The sequence below is a fragment of the Varanus komodoensis genome, unplaced genomic scaffold (assembly GCF_004798865.1).
Source record: "Varanus komodoensis strain SLA01 unplaced genomic scaffold, ASM479886v1 scaffold16, whole genome shotgun sequence".
Lineage (NCBI taxonomy): Eukaryota > Metazoa > Chordata > Lepidosauria > Squamata > Varanidae > Varanus > Varanus komodoensis.
Genome location: NW_025335468.1, coordinates 23,776,345 through 23,792,645, shown reverse-complemented (window position 1 = coordinate 23,792,645; position 16,301 = coordinate 23,776,345). Strand labels below are relative to the sequence as shown.

The 16,301-nt window shown below is 39.3% G+C and overlaps 1 protein-coding gene across 1 annotated transcript in view; it reads left to right on the top strand.

Annotated features, from left to right (window-relative positions):
- The window catches only part of ANO3 (anoctamin 3), a 264,086-nt gene extending 248,046 nt beyond the window's left edge, over positions 1-16,040 (top strand). The window contains exons 19-27 of the mRNA XM_044425772.1: positions 1,329-1,440; positions 2,677-2,734; positions 3,005-3,102; positions 4,306-4,451; positions 4,574-4,726; positions 6,679-6,826; positions 9,842-9,922; positions 11,279-11,384; positions 12,289-16,040. Of these exons, the coding sequence (XP_044281707.1) occupies positions 1,329-1,440; positions 2,677-2,734; positions 3,005-3,102; positions 4,306-4,451; positions 4,574-4,726; positions 6,679-6,826; positions 9,842-9,922; positions 11,279-11,384; positions 12,289-12,471 (1,085 nt within the window). The 3' untranslated portion in view covers positions 12,472-16,040. The remainder of the gene's footprint in view (positions 1-1,328; positions 1,441-2,676; positions 2,735-3,004; positions 3,103-4,305; positions 4,452-4,573; positions 4,727-6,678; positions 6,827-9,841; positions 9,923-11,278; positions 11,385-12,288) is intronic.
- The last annotated feature ends 261 nt before the right edge of the window (positions 16,041-16,301 follow it).

The following is a 16,301-nucleotide window of genomic DNA, read 5'->3' as shown; positions in this document are numbered from 1 at the left end:
CCACAGTTCTTGTCAGGAGGAAAAAAGGTTGTTTATCAGGTTAACAGAGGCATTCATAGGATTTCAAGAGTGGACTGAATCAAGGGATCCGCCCCAAGGCTTTGTTGCGATGGGGGCGGCATGAAAATGTTTTAAATAAATAAAATAAATCCATCCATTAAGATGGTTACATCATCTTATGGCAGAACATTTTAAGATCCGGTTATACTTGCCTGAATCAGAATGCCTAAAGTTATCTGTCCTTATTTGCTTTAACCTTTCTTTCAAAGCACTTTGCTTTGGTGCCACAGGGAACTAAAAACAAAAAGAAAGAGTCTTTCTTTTTGTTTTTAGTTCACATCATTCAGGGTCAACAACACCACCACCAGCATCTGCCCCATAAAATCCTGTTGACTTCAGTTGTAATGGATTTGGAATTATCTTTTTTATTTTAATATGACTTCTGTTCCTTGCAGGCAGTATGTTATGACTCTATGCAGTAGTGAGTGTCTAGATACAAAGGCCTTTGTATATTTCATGATCTGGGAAAGTAGTCAAGCAAAAGGGGCTGTAAACAAAATCTAGGAGGGTGATAATGCTAGGAGCCAGTACTGAATAAAGAAATGGATGTGTATCTGAAGCCAAAAATCAACATGGCAATCTACTCATTTTTAATGGCTCTCAGAAATAGACATTGAAGACAGAAAAATAGACCAATTCGGGACAGTGTAGCTTGAAGCAATTGCTTTGTTTTCTTCCAGTTAAAGCAGAAGAAAAAATATGGAGGTATGTGAAAGGGCAGGTTTTGTTTCACTTGGCAGTTAGTCAGCTTGACATTTACTATTAACACCTCAGTGTTAGACATTATTAATAAAAAAGAGCATAAAGGTGGAAAAGCAATCTCTCAAATCCATCTAATACACAGCTACATGAACCAGGCTTCATTGAAGAGGATGTGGCAGATCTTTCTAATGAGATTGCACCCAAGCTCTCAATCTTTGAAGCAAATATGCTGAAAGAATTGTCATTATTTCTTTTAATGATGGATTTATGCTGTTTTGTTATACAAAACACTCTCATTCTGAGCAATTATGAATAGGTCAAGTTAGAAATCAAAAGGAACACATCACCTTGTGTTCTTTTCTCTCCACTTATATACCTGGATGAAATTTCAACAGTACATGCTTCTCTCTCAGGTGGAGTGTCAAGGTATAAATGGCAGCCAGATTAAATTTAATTTCCTTTGCAAATTTATTATAGTTATTTATATGTTCATCTCTGATCTGCTTTTTGGAAACTATGTTTAATGTGTACTTTGTTGGATTCATTGATTGGCATGTTTTTTATAGAACATCCTAGAACAGACTCAGAGTGGGAAAACAGCTTTGCCTTGAAAATGTTTCTCTTCCAGTTTGTCAACTTAAACAGTTCTATTTTCTACATTGCCTTTTTCCTTGGAAGGTAAGTTAATGTGAAATCAGGAAAGCACAACAATAGCATATGATAGTTTCATGATAGTTGGTTTGGTTTGTTGATAAAAGATGTTTCTGGTTTTTCAGTTTAGACTAGAAAGAAAAGGCATAAGACAGTAAAGGACATTTGACACCCAATGCCTAAGGGCTCAGTCCTAAATTTGCCTGACATCAGTTGAGCAGCCATGAGATTTTTTAGGCTGCCAGATCTGATCCTGCAGCTTCTCAAGGCTTGGATTCTTGCTCACAGTCAGCATGGAAAGAAATCTGCCAGATGCATAAGCCCCGCAAGGTCACAAAAGGCCCTCAGGGGATTAAAGGGGAGCTCACCAGGAAACAAGACTGGAAGGAGGCTAGAGGTGCAAACTTATCCCAATTCCAGTAGGAAACCCAGTCTCTTTCTTCCCCCACCCACTGCCGTGCTAAACCTTGGAGGCTGAGACTATCTAAGAAAATGGCAGGGTGTGGACTGTGGTGGTTGCCAACCTCATCACTGCCTTCCCTCGGTCCTGCCATGGGATGCTTGTTTGCCTCCACGCTAACTGCAGCAGGGCGATAGGATGGTGCTGTACATGCATTCAGAGCTACTCCTCAAATAAGGTGCATGTATGAAAAGACCATTTATGTACATTGATAGGAACTGTAGGTGCAGGCACGTATATTTCAAATATATGCACATGATTGTGAATTTCTAGCCACGTGTTCACCCTTCTTACATGAACTGAAAAATGAACAGCTGTAAGCTCATCCCTACACAGACATCTGTAGGAAATTATCATGTAAGAATGCGTGTTGTAATGAGTGAACATTTTGCCTCTAACTGCTGATTCCTATTGGTACCATTATTCATATTCTGTGTTGCACTCAGTGTCCTTACGCACATTTCCCCCCATTGACATTTAATCTGATCAGCTCTGAGACCCCTGAAACCTGTGCTTTTATTTATGGACTTCCTGGATATTGTTGCATCAAGCATGTCACTGCAACATCATTAAGAAAAAAAATTAAACATCATAGGTTTGTACTGAAGCATGCATGTATTTTCAGCATACATCAGCATGAATACTAAGCTAGGTAAATGTTTATTCTCTATGGAGTTAACTCAAACCACTTTGAGTTTTGTTTTGTTTTTTGGTGGGTTGTTTGTTTTAAAGGCAGGAAAGTGTTGGAGTTATTTTTTCCCATCATTTCCATTCAACTGAGAAACTGAAATCTCATTTTACAGGTTTGCTGGACGTCCTGGAAAGTACAACAAACTTTTTAACAGATGGAGATTAGAAGAGGTAACCATCTTTCCTCCTCACACCAGCATGTTTTCAAGCTACAAAATCACCATAGTTTTAATATTTACTTGCTTCTCTTTCATGTCTGGGGTCCAAATAATTCTATTTTAATTCTATATGTCTCAGGCTTGTTAGATAACTTTACATGCTGTAATAAAGATAAATGATCCATGGATTGCTTTTAAACATATCATCAATAGGCACTAAATTATTTTCTCAAGTAATTGAAAGGTTAAATATCCATGTGTCCATTAATGCTTCTTCCTTCAGTGTCATCCTAGTGGCTGCTTGATAGACCTCTGCCTGCAGATGGGTGTTATAATGGTTTTAAAACAAATGTGGAATAACTTCATGGAGCTTGGCTATCCGTAAGTATACTAGGCGGTATCATTTATGTATTTGTGTGTGTGCGTGTGCGCGTGCCTGTATGCATGCATGTATAGTATACTTTTAGCTGATTGGGTTCTTCAGCAATTGGTTCTTTCTGAATTCTGATGCTGTCTAACCAGTCTCACATCCCCCAGACTAATGTTGACTGGAATACTTTTCTTCAAATGTTATGATACAGTTTTTGGCTAAAAAATGTCCTTAGAAGCATATAAAAATGTATATCTTATATATAATAAATGTATGTATTCACACTTAGAGAAAATGTTTAGAAATTCATATTTTGTGAAATAAGTTATTTAAAATGCATACATTTAAATAGATCTATATTTATAGATCTATATATTTAAATAGATCTTTTGTGCAATTTTTAAAATATGTCAGATTAATGCAGAAACAAGACAGAATAGATTTATAGATGATCATATATAAATGATATATGTGAGCTTAAGTGTACTCCGGGTGATGGTGGAGGACAGGAAGGCCTGGAGGAATGTTGTCCATGGGGTCGTGATGGGTCAGACACGAATTTGCGACTAACAACAACAACAACATATATACACACACACACACACACACCACTGTAGCTAGAATAATGGAAAACTTTAATTCTAGTTTGACCTTTTTACCTAATGGGTAGGCAATATCATTTTAATCAGAGATACCAATGCAAAAAGAGTGCTTGAAAAACTTGGATTTCTGTCCAGGGCAAGAATTTCCCATATACATTGATATAGTGCTATATTCCAAAACCCAGCACAGACACTAGTTCTACCCGTTTTTTGGTAGGAACTTATTTCTGTTGTATTTGCTCAGTCTTGCGTGATTATGTGGATGCAAGGAAAAATACCAAGTGTGTTTTCAAGGGCCATCAGAATGATCAAAACTTCATCACACCTAGGGCAATAGGACATGGGAATAGTCACATTTAGAGTAGACCTAATGAAAGTGAGTGGGATTCAGCGTGAATAGTTCAGTCAAAACCTGTTCACCGCAGTGGATCTCTAAGAAAAACTAGCATTGCCAAAAATGCAGAGAGACCCCTCCATTATGAGAAATATGCTCACAAGGAATGTGAAAAATCCTTCTGAGCAGGACAGTGATGAATGAACACATTATAAAAAATTATTAAATAGTCACTTAAACATTAAATTCTAGATTTCATGCTTGGCTGTCTAATATAGGTTACTACAGAACTGGTGGTCACGACGGAAGATCAAGAAAGGGGGGCAGTTACTGGAGCATAAAATTTCTCTACCTCAGTGGGAAAAAGATTGGAATTTACAGCCCATGAACCTCCATGGTCTGATGGATGAATACTTAGAAATGGGTGAGCATATATACGGAGATGCGTAATGGAAGCCGGCAGCTCTGTTTAGTGCCATACAGTTTCTTTCTTCCTTATTTGAAGAGATGGTTCCCCACCTTCTAATCATATGAACTTTCTTCTAGTTTTACAGTTTGGCTTCACCACGATCTTTGTTGCTGCTTTTCCGCTAGCACCTCTGCTGGCATTGCTTAACAATATCATAGAAATCAGACTTGATGCTTATAAATTTGTTACCCAATGGAGGCGGCCCATGCCTGCAAGAGCAACTGATATAGGTGAGTTTGTAAAATGTTTTACAAACATTTTAACCATACTGTTTACCTTTGGGCTTTTTTCTTTATTAAGATACTTTTACAGATATTAGACTGTTTAGCTGAAATGTTTTATCATGACAAAAGGGCCTGACAACCACTGACATGGATTAATTCATTTTATTTTTAACTATTTTTTTTATTATTTTTATTTATTAAAACATTTTTATGCCGCCCCATTCGCCGGCTACTTATTAAAAGATTCTTCAAACAGTTTTACAAATGATTGTTAAATGGAAATGGGAACAATTTAAAAAGCTGAATTCAGAAACATTTTAAATCAAAAGTTGTTTAACTTTTTGTTAAAGATTCAACAAAATGGGTTGTTTTATTTTTAATGATGTGTATATCATCACTAAAATGATTACACAAGCATATTTTTCTGCTTGGGTAGCCAAAAGCTCATTATTGTCTGAAAGTGTAACTATAAGTAAAAAACATGTGGCTTGAAAACTACCCCACCCATCCACCACCCCACGTATTCCTGGGAACTGATTCCATGAACAGTTAAGGAAACCCTGAAGTAGTGCTTGTATTTATTATTCTTTTCCGTCTGCATCCTTATATCCTTTTGTACAGCGTCTGTTAAAATATAAACCTGCTGGCAGGGGCATTATTTTTCAACAATTTGTCTTTATACCATGTCAAGAAAGGAACAGCTCCTTTATGAATTAATGAATTAATAAATAATCCAGGTTCAGTCCAGGAGATGCCTTCCATAAAAAAAGACATTTCATATGAGGGAAAGGGTCCCATGTGTGCAATATCCCTCCACTCAGTTTTATGGGATTCCCTTGCTCCACCCCTGCCACACACACAGACACCCCATTCAGCAGGAACTCCTGACTCTGTGTAACATTTCTGGGGGACAGGAAATCTGCCATGGAAGGACATGTGAGGAAGTCAGAGCTGTTGACCTAGAGTACATTTGGATCCAACTTGCTAAGAAATACTTCTCAGGGCTGAAATGGTGGATTCTTCAGGGGCAAACCTGCACTGCAGATGGAAAATAGGGCTGCCCTCCTTATCACACACCCCCTGTTGTGGAACGAATGAGTTCCACAGAGGCAGGAACATGGACTTGTTGAATAGCGGCAATTCAACCAATTTAAGCACAGTTACTTGGACATTGGTTCCATTAGACAAAGTGGTGCCTTTCTTGGAGGAGGGGTATAAAATTGGGCTGCATGCCTGGTCTAGGTATTTCTGATATTAATGCTAATTGATAGTAGCTTACATCTTTTTGCCTTAAAAATATATCAAGTTCATATAAAAATTGAAATGTTTACTTTTATGAATTTGGTTTAAGAGAAAATGGTAAGGATCTAGTTTATTGGTATAATAGCATGTTGTTCCTAAGACAAGTCTTACTGATTTCAACAGAATTCAGTTTCAAGAAAATATGCCTGGGGTTGCAGCATTACATTAAGGTGCAAAAAATATTCATTGATTTTTCATTCAATGAGCTTCATTGATTTTTGGTGAAACTGATAAATAAATTTACTTAAGGTTGCAGTATTGGACCACAGTTCTGCCCCTCTGCACATAAAAGGTGTGAAATAGGTTTTCATAGTAAATGCCTGTATAACCACAATTCAGTCCATTGCATTCAGCCCAGTAAACATCACCTGGTATGTGTCAAGCTGCCAAGCACAGCAAAACAAGATGTTGCACAAGCTCACTTCACCCATGCAATCCCCTCCCCAGAACTCCAATCTACTTCCCAACTGCTGGAGAAATTTTGGATGGATGGATCGAGGGCTGCAGGTGGTGTCGCATATCTATTCGACTAGCAGTATCTAGAATGGACCTGCACAAAAGCTTCTTTGGCAATGGATCCCAAACTGTATGAAATAAGCATCTTTATAGGATTTTCCAGGGTTGTATTTAGCCTCATTGTAATTATTCTCTCCTAGGAATCTGGTATGGAATCCTCGAAGGCATAGGAGTCCTGGCGGTCATCACCAATGCATTTGTCATTGCCATCACCTCAGACTATATCCCACGGTTTGTTTACGCATACAAATATGGCCCCTGTGTGGATCAAGGCTACAGACAAGAAAAGTAAGTATGACTTTTCTAAAATGCTGCTTTTGGGCTGATTTAGGAACATTTGCCTTTTGGCAGAAATTTGCAACTTTGTTGTTGCTGCTGCTGCTTTTCAGAATGTATTTATTTATTTCACAAAGTTTTAGCCTGATAAAGGACCTTCCAACAAAATTTCCAAAGCAGTGACCAGTATAACAATACTGTATAAGAGTAACATGCAACAGTAAAATAATCTAATCCCCACTAAGCAATCAAAGTATAATTTTAATTGTCTGTGTCCTACCTTAGGGAAATCTTTCATAAAGAAATGCATCCTTGGCTATAACTAGAAACAACAACTGTAGATTCCCATCTAATGCCAATGGGGAACACATTCCAGTATCTTATTTTTAAAAATATATTTGGAAGTTATATTATTCACATTTAAGAGGAAAATAAGACACAGTCATGCCATTGGTCTATTTCACCCAGTACTGCCAACACCAACTGGCAGTAGCTCTTCACCGTTCCAGGCAGGAGTCTTTTTGAGTTCTACCAGAGGATGTTGGAAACTGAACCTGGTGCTGTTTGCATACAGATCACATGCTCTACTATTGTACTTCCCTAATACGTGTTATGCTGTCTTCCTCAATGTGGCTTTGAAGGGTTGGAGGCTCTCCAGGGCAGAATGGGATGCAGCACAGACAGCTTCAATGAATAGGGATATCCCAAAAATGGGAAGCCTACCTTACCCTACACATCCTGCTAGGACAGTGCTACCCTTGGAGAGAGTGATTTGGTTGTTGTTGCTCACCTATGGAGCTTTCTTGTTCCAAGGTCTTTGTTAAACTGGAAGATGGGCCTGTCTTTCAAGCAAGAATTATCTTCATAGAAAGTGTATATGTTAGGGAAGAAGCTTTGCCGCATAACATAGCAGAAACTAGGCTGGCCACAGTGCCTGGTCTGATGTTCTGCGGTTATAACATAAAATATAGAAAAAGAATAATTTGAGGCCCTGAGCTCATATTCCATTGAAGACTTCAGCAGAATGTGGCATTTCCAACCACATTATCCATTCTTACATGCATTACTGAATATGATATGAAGAAATGGCTCAGCTAGATAAAAAATCATTTTATATTATGCTAGTAAAAGATGTTTCAGCATTTACTGTTTAGTAAAAACCATTCAACATTTTATCTGGACATATAAATCTGAACGTTTATATGTGTTCTTATTCCTTATTACAGTTACACATTTAATAGGTGGGTATGAGAGGACTGTTGCTTAATATAGAGAACTGCTGTCTTTCTGTCTATCTCTCTATTGCTGCATCATCCATAGCTATTCAACTTTCCATAGCCAGTCTCCCTCTTTTCTTGCAAAGTGCCCTGCATTATTTACAATGGGGAAATATAGAGAAGAGCTTGAGTCCTAAGCCTCAATCATGTCTTCATCGCATGAATTCCAATTTTCCATTAAAATGCCTTTTCTAACCAAAATCTTCTCTCCACCCTGATTAAAGATTATCATTGTTCATTGCATTCCCATTACAACGTCCAGCACAGCCTTTCCCAACCTGATATCCTCTAGATGGTTTGGGCCACAATTCTCAGCAGTCTTGACCATTGGCCATGTTAACTAATTGTCCAACTTATCTGACTGGAGATCACCAGTGAGAGGAAGGCTGATGAGACCTTTAAGCTGAAAATACTAAGTAAAGGAGATCAAAGTGTACTGTGAGAGATATCAGCTTCATATTATTTCTTTCACACGTGCCCCTTAATGATGCTTTGATAAATATACTCCAGAAAGCTGAAGTGTTCTCCTCTCCTTTTCTGGAGTGCTTACTTTTTCACAATTGTTTTCTGGCATTCATAGCCTGACCTGCTGTGAATGTTCTCAGACAGTTGAAGACTGTGTGCATATGATGAGGCTATGTTACCACTAAGCCAGGCAGGCTGTGACAAAGCAGAGTGCCTGCTTCAGCCTTCAGGGAGAACGTGCCCATCATTGCAGACTTCAAGGGGCTGAAATAGGGCGGATAGGCCCATCTGTGCCATGAAACATGCATCAAGTTCTTTAGACTCTTGTATGCACTGCTGGCACCATTAGGTATGGCATCATTAGCCCATCCTGATGTCATCCAGGACAGCTCCCAGGTTTCCTAACCAATGGACATGCTGGTAGGAATGATGGAAACTGAAACTTTGAACAGCACCAGATTAGGGAAGTGAGTTCTAGGGCTACAGGCATGCCTGGCCCAGTTTGGCATGAAATTGTGGGGAGGGGGAAAGAAACAGGTCAAAATGGAAGTTTCCATGTACTGTAGTCACTGAGTCTGTGATCAGTTATACCTGGACAGAATTCATATTTTCTGGCATACATTGGATGTTTTAGTGCATGGTGTTTTTTTAAGGATGTGTACATGCCAGACTCCAGTTGACAAAAGAAAGGGTAATCCCAGTTATTCCCATTCATCTTACTTTGTTATCAATGCTGACCGTTGCATCTATTAGCGAAGCGCTTGGACAAAAGAGCAGATACACATCTGTATTCATATGAGCCCCTCTGAAGCGGGACCACTTTGTCGGAATTCAGTCTAATGTGCCACTATTGCCGTTGAGCACCAGTGTTCACAAACAGAACCTGGCTGCATTCACTGCCCCTATTTCTGGTTCGCCATTGCAGAGCTGAAGGCACACTAGAGCAACCTTTCCCTCAGCACACTTTTGACTTCTCAAACAGAGGGCTACATTTTACACACACACACACACACACACACACACACCATTCTTCAAAGCATAAGCTTCATCTTACATACTCAAGGCTTTATAAGTTTCGTGTAGCATAAATCTTGCTCTCCCATTCGAAAAGGGAAGAACAGTTTGCCTCATCCATGAAAATATGACTGGCATGTCATAACAACTGCTGGCATGCCTTGGTAAGGGCAAGGAAGGTGAATGAGACATGCTTTGCATGCACAGCTCATTAGAAATGTATTATTCACTAAATATACGTATATATATTTACTGGGCTTTCTTTTTCTAGGTGTTTAAGGGGATATGTAAACAGTAGTTTATCAATATTTGATCTGAGTGAGCTTGGCATGGGATATTCTGGGTACTGCAGGTATGTATTGTGAGAATATCTTACTTAAATACAATGAAGAGATTATCTCCATAGTTTATGGAAGCTTCACGAAGTTGCTGGATGTGTGAATAGCTTTTTTATTGCTTTAATTAACAGAAATGTTATGCTCCAGATACGACAGAGACCATCTGCCCTGTGACTGAGAATGAGGTGTTGAAATTGCTCTAATGGACTTCTTTGGCATGAATTAATTCTATCTATCTATAACTTAAATGTGTTTGTATGTTTTGAACACTCACTCCCTAGTTTTGTATTCTCAAGTATAAAATAGAACAGAGGATAAATGTCAAAGCTCAACAGACCAGGACAAACACAACAGAAGCCTGAACCTCTTTCAAGCAGGGGGTTGGACTTTTGGCCTTACAAGCCTCTTCCAGCTCTGTGATTCTGTGATACCATGATTAGAAAGTCAGTGGCATAATAAAACAAAACTTCACAGGTAGATGTTACACTGGGTAAGTGCAGGAGGTTTGAGGAGTGCTTTTTTCCATTCCATGCCCACCTCCTGTGGGCACTCAAAAATGAATTTAAAGGGCAGGTGCCGAATGGCAGGGGAGTTCAATCCATTACTGGTACTTCTTTTGCATTGCGTTCCTATGCTGCCTTTTTTCCACATGGCGCCTTACCTAAGCCCTCCTCCATTCCATCGAATCCTCACAACAACAACCTGTGAGGTAGGTTTGGCTGAGAGTGAGCAACTGGCCCAAAGTCACCCAGGAAGCTCCATGGCTGAGTGGAACCCAGAACGGTTCTCCTAGGCCAGTGGTGGCAAAGCTATGGCACACGTGCCGCAGTGGACTTACAGCGCCTTCTCTATCGGCATGCAAGCCAAGTCGCCCCAGCATCACCCCAGCAGCTGAGTATCAGATAACAGCCCACACAGGGGCCATGCGCATGCTCGGAAGGGAGTAGTGGCACCAGGCGATGACATCATGAGCCATGACTCATTAGCTGCGACTCGTCTGAGCTTTCGCATGGCTGGTCAGTGCACTGCCAAGGATATATTTATATTTGCTTGGACTGGCTGTGAGTTGTTTTTTCTAAACTAAAACCTCAGTATTCAGGTTTTATTGCACTGTTGGCACTTTGTGATAAATAAGTGGGTTTTGGGTTGCAGTTTGAGCACTCAGCCTCTAAAAGGTTTGCCATCACTGTCCTAGGCCCAGCATTTGAACCACCACACCAGGTCTCTCTTGCTGTGGGATGAACACTGTTGGATACAACCTGCTATTTTTTTTTTCCAGGAAGCTTGCCAAAATATATTGACCAAGCCCACACACGACTCCAGGCAAAGCCAGAGAGCTTTCTTATACCCTTCCTTTTTTCCTTTTGCAGGTATCGAGATTACAGAGCACCACCATGGAGCCTAACTCCTTACGAGTTCACCTTGCAGTTTTGGCATGTTCTAGCAGCTCGACTGGCATTCATCATAGTGTTTGAGGTCAGTTGGGTTGAAGAGAGAAAATGGGGAAACATAGGACTGCTTTACATAAGAAGGATGCTCAAGCCTGTATTAACTGTTTAGCTGAACACAACTTAGTCTGGAGAAAAGCTTCCTCAGTGGTTTGAGCTGAACATTCAAGTGACTGAATCAGCCACCATTAATTCTTTGGTAGAAACATTTAGTTGAGGTTTTGCACATGGCTTATAGAAAAAAGAAAGGCAACCAATCCTAAGATGATAAACCCTCCAAGGAGCTGACTTGAGAGGGTTTTCAGACAGCAGGACCCAGTTTGGCCTTCCCTGATCAAAGAAAATTTCCTTCCTCTTAAATGGGGCACTTTGTGCCCCCAGAGCTCCCAGGTCCTAATCAAAAAGCACACAGGTACAATGCTCTCCCTGCTGTTATTTGGGAGCAGCAGAAGAAGAGTTGGCAGACTTGCTTTGAGCCACACCATTCTGGGGTTCTTCGCCACTTACAGAGGTCATCACTGAACTGTCTTACCAAGCCCCCATTTGCATGTTCGTGTGTTGACACAGGGAGTTACCAATATGTGATAGCATGGATACAGTGGGTTGGTTCCAGATCTTTCATATTAGGAGCAGGGAGATAACCCTTTGCAACAGAACTTCTGCATGGTGCTCTCCTCAAGTAGCCGTCCCTGTCTTCCCAGGAGGGTTCCCCAACCCTGAACAACAGATTGGAGGGTATGGCGGGGCAGCATGGAGTAGCAGAGGACACAGAAATTCTATTTCACAACTTGCATCCAATTAATAATCAAGTATAAGCCATCAGTGAAATGCTCCCAAAGGTTCTTATAGGAGAGATCCAAACAGGTCAAAACATGCATTTACAATATTTGCTCTCCCCCCTCTTTCTCTCTCTCTTTTTTTTTTTTTTTCAGCACCTTGTCTTTGGAATAAAATCTTTCATTGCCTACCTAATTCCAGACATGCCCAAAGACTTGTGTGACAGAATGAGAAGGGAGAAATATTTAGTTCAGGAAATGATGTATGAGGCTGAACTAGAGCATTTGCAGAGAGAACGGAAAAAGAACGGCAAACAGTATCACCACGAATGGCCTTAGTTGACCTGAAACAACAGTGACAATATCAGAACTGAAACTCCCAGCGCAAACTCAAAGAGGGACATGGAAATGAGGCAAGGAATTGAGCTGTGCGTATGTGCTACTGTTGTGAAATAAAATTATCAAGCTCTGTTGTAAACTGGAAAAATCATGTTACCAACAGACAAGCCAAACACCGATATTCCATTTCTGGTCTGTGCCAAAGACAATACAAAGGAATGAATGCTGGCTCAGCTGAAATCTCTAGAAGCAATGACTTTACTGAGCAACATTATGAAAAGATACAAGAATCTGAGAAAGCAATCCACTGCATAATCAAAAAAGAAAAACCTGTTGTCTGTAAAACTTTCGTAATAAGGGCATGACCTTTTTAAAAAAATGATGTGCTTATTCACTACTTCTACAGCTTTCAATTGCTCAGATAAATTTGTCTTGCCTATGGAAAAAAAGCAAGCAAGATTAACTGTTGCCTTTGCACCCATAAAATGATGCTCTAACAGTCTTTGAGGCTTCCCGTTTTGTCAGGTTTGTCCTAGTCTCTGGCTGAGATCGTGGATGTGACTATGCTCTGTAAAAGGGATGTCAGCCTGTTTGATATTTACTATGCAGTTCGATGTTTGCACATCATTTCTCATCTTCTTTGTCTTTACAATTCAGTGAGAAAAAATAAGGTCAATGTTTCTCTGAGGTCAATAAAATAACAATTCTATAGAAAGCGAATGGCTGGAATCCAGAGATCTCTTCCACATGAGGAAGCCAGTCCTGTATGTGGAACAAGACTTTCTCCCTCTCTCTCATGCAAGGATGTTGCACGCAGGAAATCACATTGCATCCAGAGAATCACAGTCCAGTGCAGAATACTGTTTCACAGAGCTAGCTGTCCACGTAGCTTAAAGTGTGTGCATCTGCTCATAGAACTGCATGAGTGGTGTATATATATATTTATTTATATATATTTGTGCTCACAGCACTTCGGATGCTGGCTTATGCCTTTGCACTGCCGTAGAGACAGCACTCTTTGGGGGTGGGAGAAGACAACATGGCTTTTTCTATTGTGATTGATATTCAATGTGCAAATAAAGGCCATTTCCTCCTACCTCTAAAACGAAAAGTCCTACCCATGCTCTGATGTAGCGTGTATAACCAAGTGGATATTGTCTTCTCTTTGAGCTACCTAGATTTTCTATATTTCACAGAAACGTCAACTTGGAATGTCTCGTTGCGTTGCAAATAAGAAGCCAGTTTTATTACTAACCTTATGCAAGTTCCTGTTTATGCAGCATATGAAAAGTTTAACATCATGACTTGCTTGTCCAAGGTATAAAGAGAGAGGAAACAGGGCTGTATCTAAAACAACTGGTTTAACCCTTAAAATCAAAGCAAGGGAATAGGTGTATTTGCTGTATTCCAGTAGTCCCTAATCAATATTCCCTAACTAAGCTTTCTTCGATAAGTTTGGCTAATTTTTTTTCCAAAAATATAATTGTACTATCCATGACTTGTACTTTGATTCTCATAGGTCTGCAACTGAAAGCAGTATCTCTCAAGTCATGATTATTCTACAGAAGAAGTATGACATATAATTCTTTATTACTAATTTCCTTTTTTTTTTCTCCAAAATGGGAAGAAATTAAGCACTAAACTAAAGCAAGTGGGCAGGATTCACTTGTACATGGGAGACCAAAATGATCCTGGTTTCCCTTTTGTAAAAATGTCAGGTGCAGAAATCTTTCTTATTTATATCAACCAAAGTAAATTTAAATCATTTTTCACTTTCCAGAATCCATATCATTCTATAACAAAGCACAGCAATGATATCAAATATATTTGCATGAACCTGAATGAATTCTGTGTTTTAAAAAAACTGAGTTACAGATACAATATTACAATACTTACAGGGACTATGCATTGCATTGCTCCATTCAAAACCATAACTGATCGATTACGATGCACATGCCATTATTCGAACTCTGCCGAATTTTTACTTGCTACATTTCTCTCATGTAATTCATGTTTTATATGATGACAATCTAGTTTATAATTTCACAGTTCCCTTTTATATATGCATCTATGAATGCCCCCAATCCACAAGTGGTTGCTTGTGCTGATAGAATTTCCAGTGCAGTGCAAGATGCACGGATTTTCCCATACATTTCAGTCAAGGGAGTTGCATGGCACATGGATATTCTGGTGCTGAGACCTACTTCTGAAATGAATGGAAAAGTCTGTCTGCACTCGAGCTGCACGGGTGCACAGAGTGTACATGAACCCCTGGATCAGGGGCATCAGTGACAAAGCACATCTTTTATTGGTGTGCTATAAAACATAGCTTTGCTATTGTTGTTTCGCTATTGCTGTTTACCTAAATGCTGATCGTCTTGGCTGGATCCAAGCTTTAGAACTGATGTAACATTTGTCAAGGAACAATGTTAGCTATAACTCTACTTGTGCTTTCCTCTGTTTGTCACAGTTAGATCTATACCTAGAAACATTCTGATTGATCACTTACAGTCCTACGTGTGACTACTCAGAAGTCCGTCTCTCTGAGTTCAGGTATAGGATTGTAGCCTAAGGGCACAGTCCAGTGAAAGGTTAGACAGAAATAACAGCCTGCAATTTGGAGCTGTAGGCCTTTTTCTGTCTAAACTTGCATAGGATTGTATCCTAAGGTTGAAATTTATCAGAGAATAACTCCCACTTAATGCAAAGAATGTTTATTTTTTCAGTAAACATTCCTAAGATTGTGCCATCTGGCTAAAGAAACACAGTGAAAGCATTATGATCCACTAAGGACTACAATTCTATCAATGGTCACCTGAGAGTAAGTCCCACTGAACACAATGGGACTAATTTCTGTGTCGACCTCAATAGGATTGCATTTTGAAGTGTAAACCTGCTTTCAATGTAAACATGATTAAAGTTTTAATCCGGGCTACAATATTAAATCCATTTGCTCCTAGCTATTTCCACTGAACAACTGGAAAGTCTAGTGGCTTCAGGTTTGCAGCCTTCTATTAAGCACAGGAAAAAATGAAGAAAAAAACTTTGCTTGTTTAAATCTAAATATGTATTAACAGTGGCTAAAGGTTTGCTGATTCATAGCCTTTTGCTTTAGCTGAGAGAAATGCTCTGCTAGGTTTGGTTTACTGTGGTTGCATTGAATGCAAATTATCTTACAAAGATATATGGCACACTCTTTTCTCAGGAAATATGTATTACATGAATGCTGGTTAAATATCCTTTTTTTGTTTTTTGTATTTCTAAATACTTTGTCTTTCCAAACAACTTATCAATATTAGCGGTATGTGCATGCAAGTTGCATTTGTGGATTCTCCAATGCTGCAGAAATGTCAGAACTAGCATCCATACAGCAACAACTTTAGATCATTGTGGATCTAGTCTATGATAACTTTGGTCTATGCATGTTCTTACAGACTGCATGAGCAGCTACAGTCTGGCTTTCAAAATACTACAGTTAGTTCAGAATGTTTTAACTATTACCAACTCAACTCGATGTCTTGATGCAATCAAAAGGAGCCTTGGCTCCAGAAATAAACATTTGTTTACTATTTGCTATTCTTATCTTTCCTCATTCTTTATTTGAAATTTGTACATAATTTACAACATCAAAAGGGATGGATGGTAGGATGGCCATTTATGCATCACCCTTTTTCAAAAAGAGTGGGCCTCTGCTCGTCGGTTTTATGGTTCTTTGACTTTGAACATACTTAGACTAGACTTTTCTTCAAATAATGTACATCTTTAAATAGGGAACTGACTTCTGCCAGCTCTCCAAACTAGGATACAGTCTGATCTGTTTGGCTGTGGAA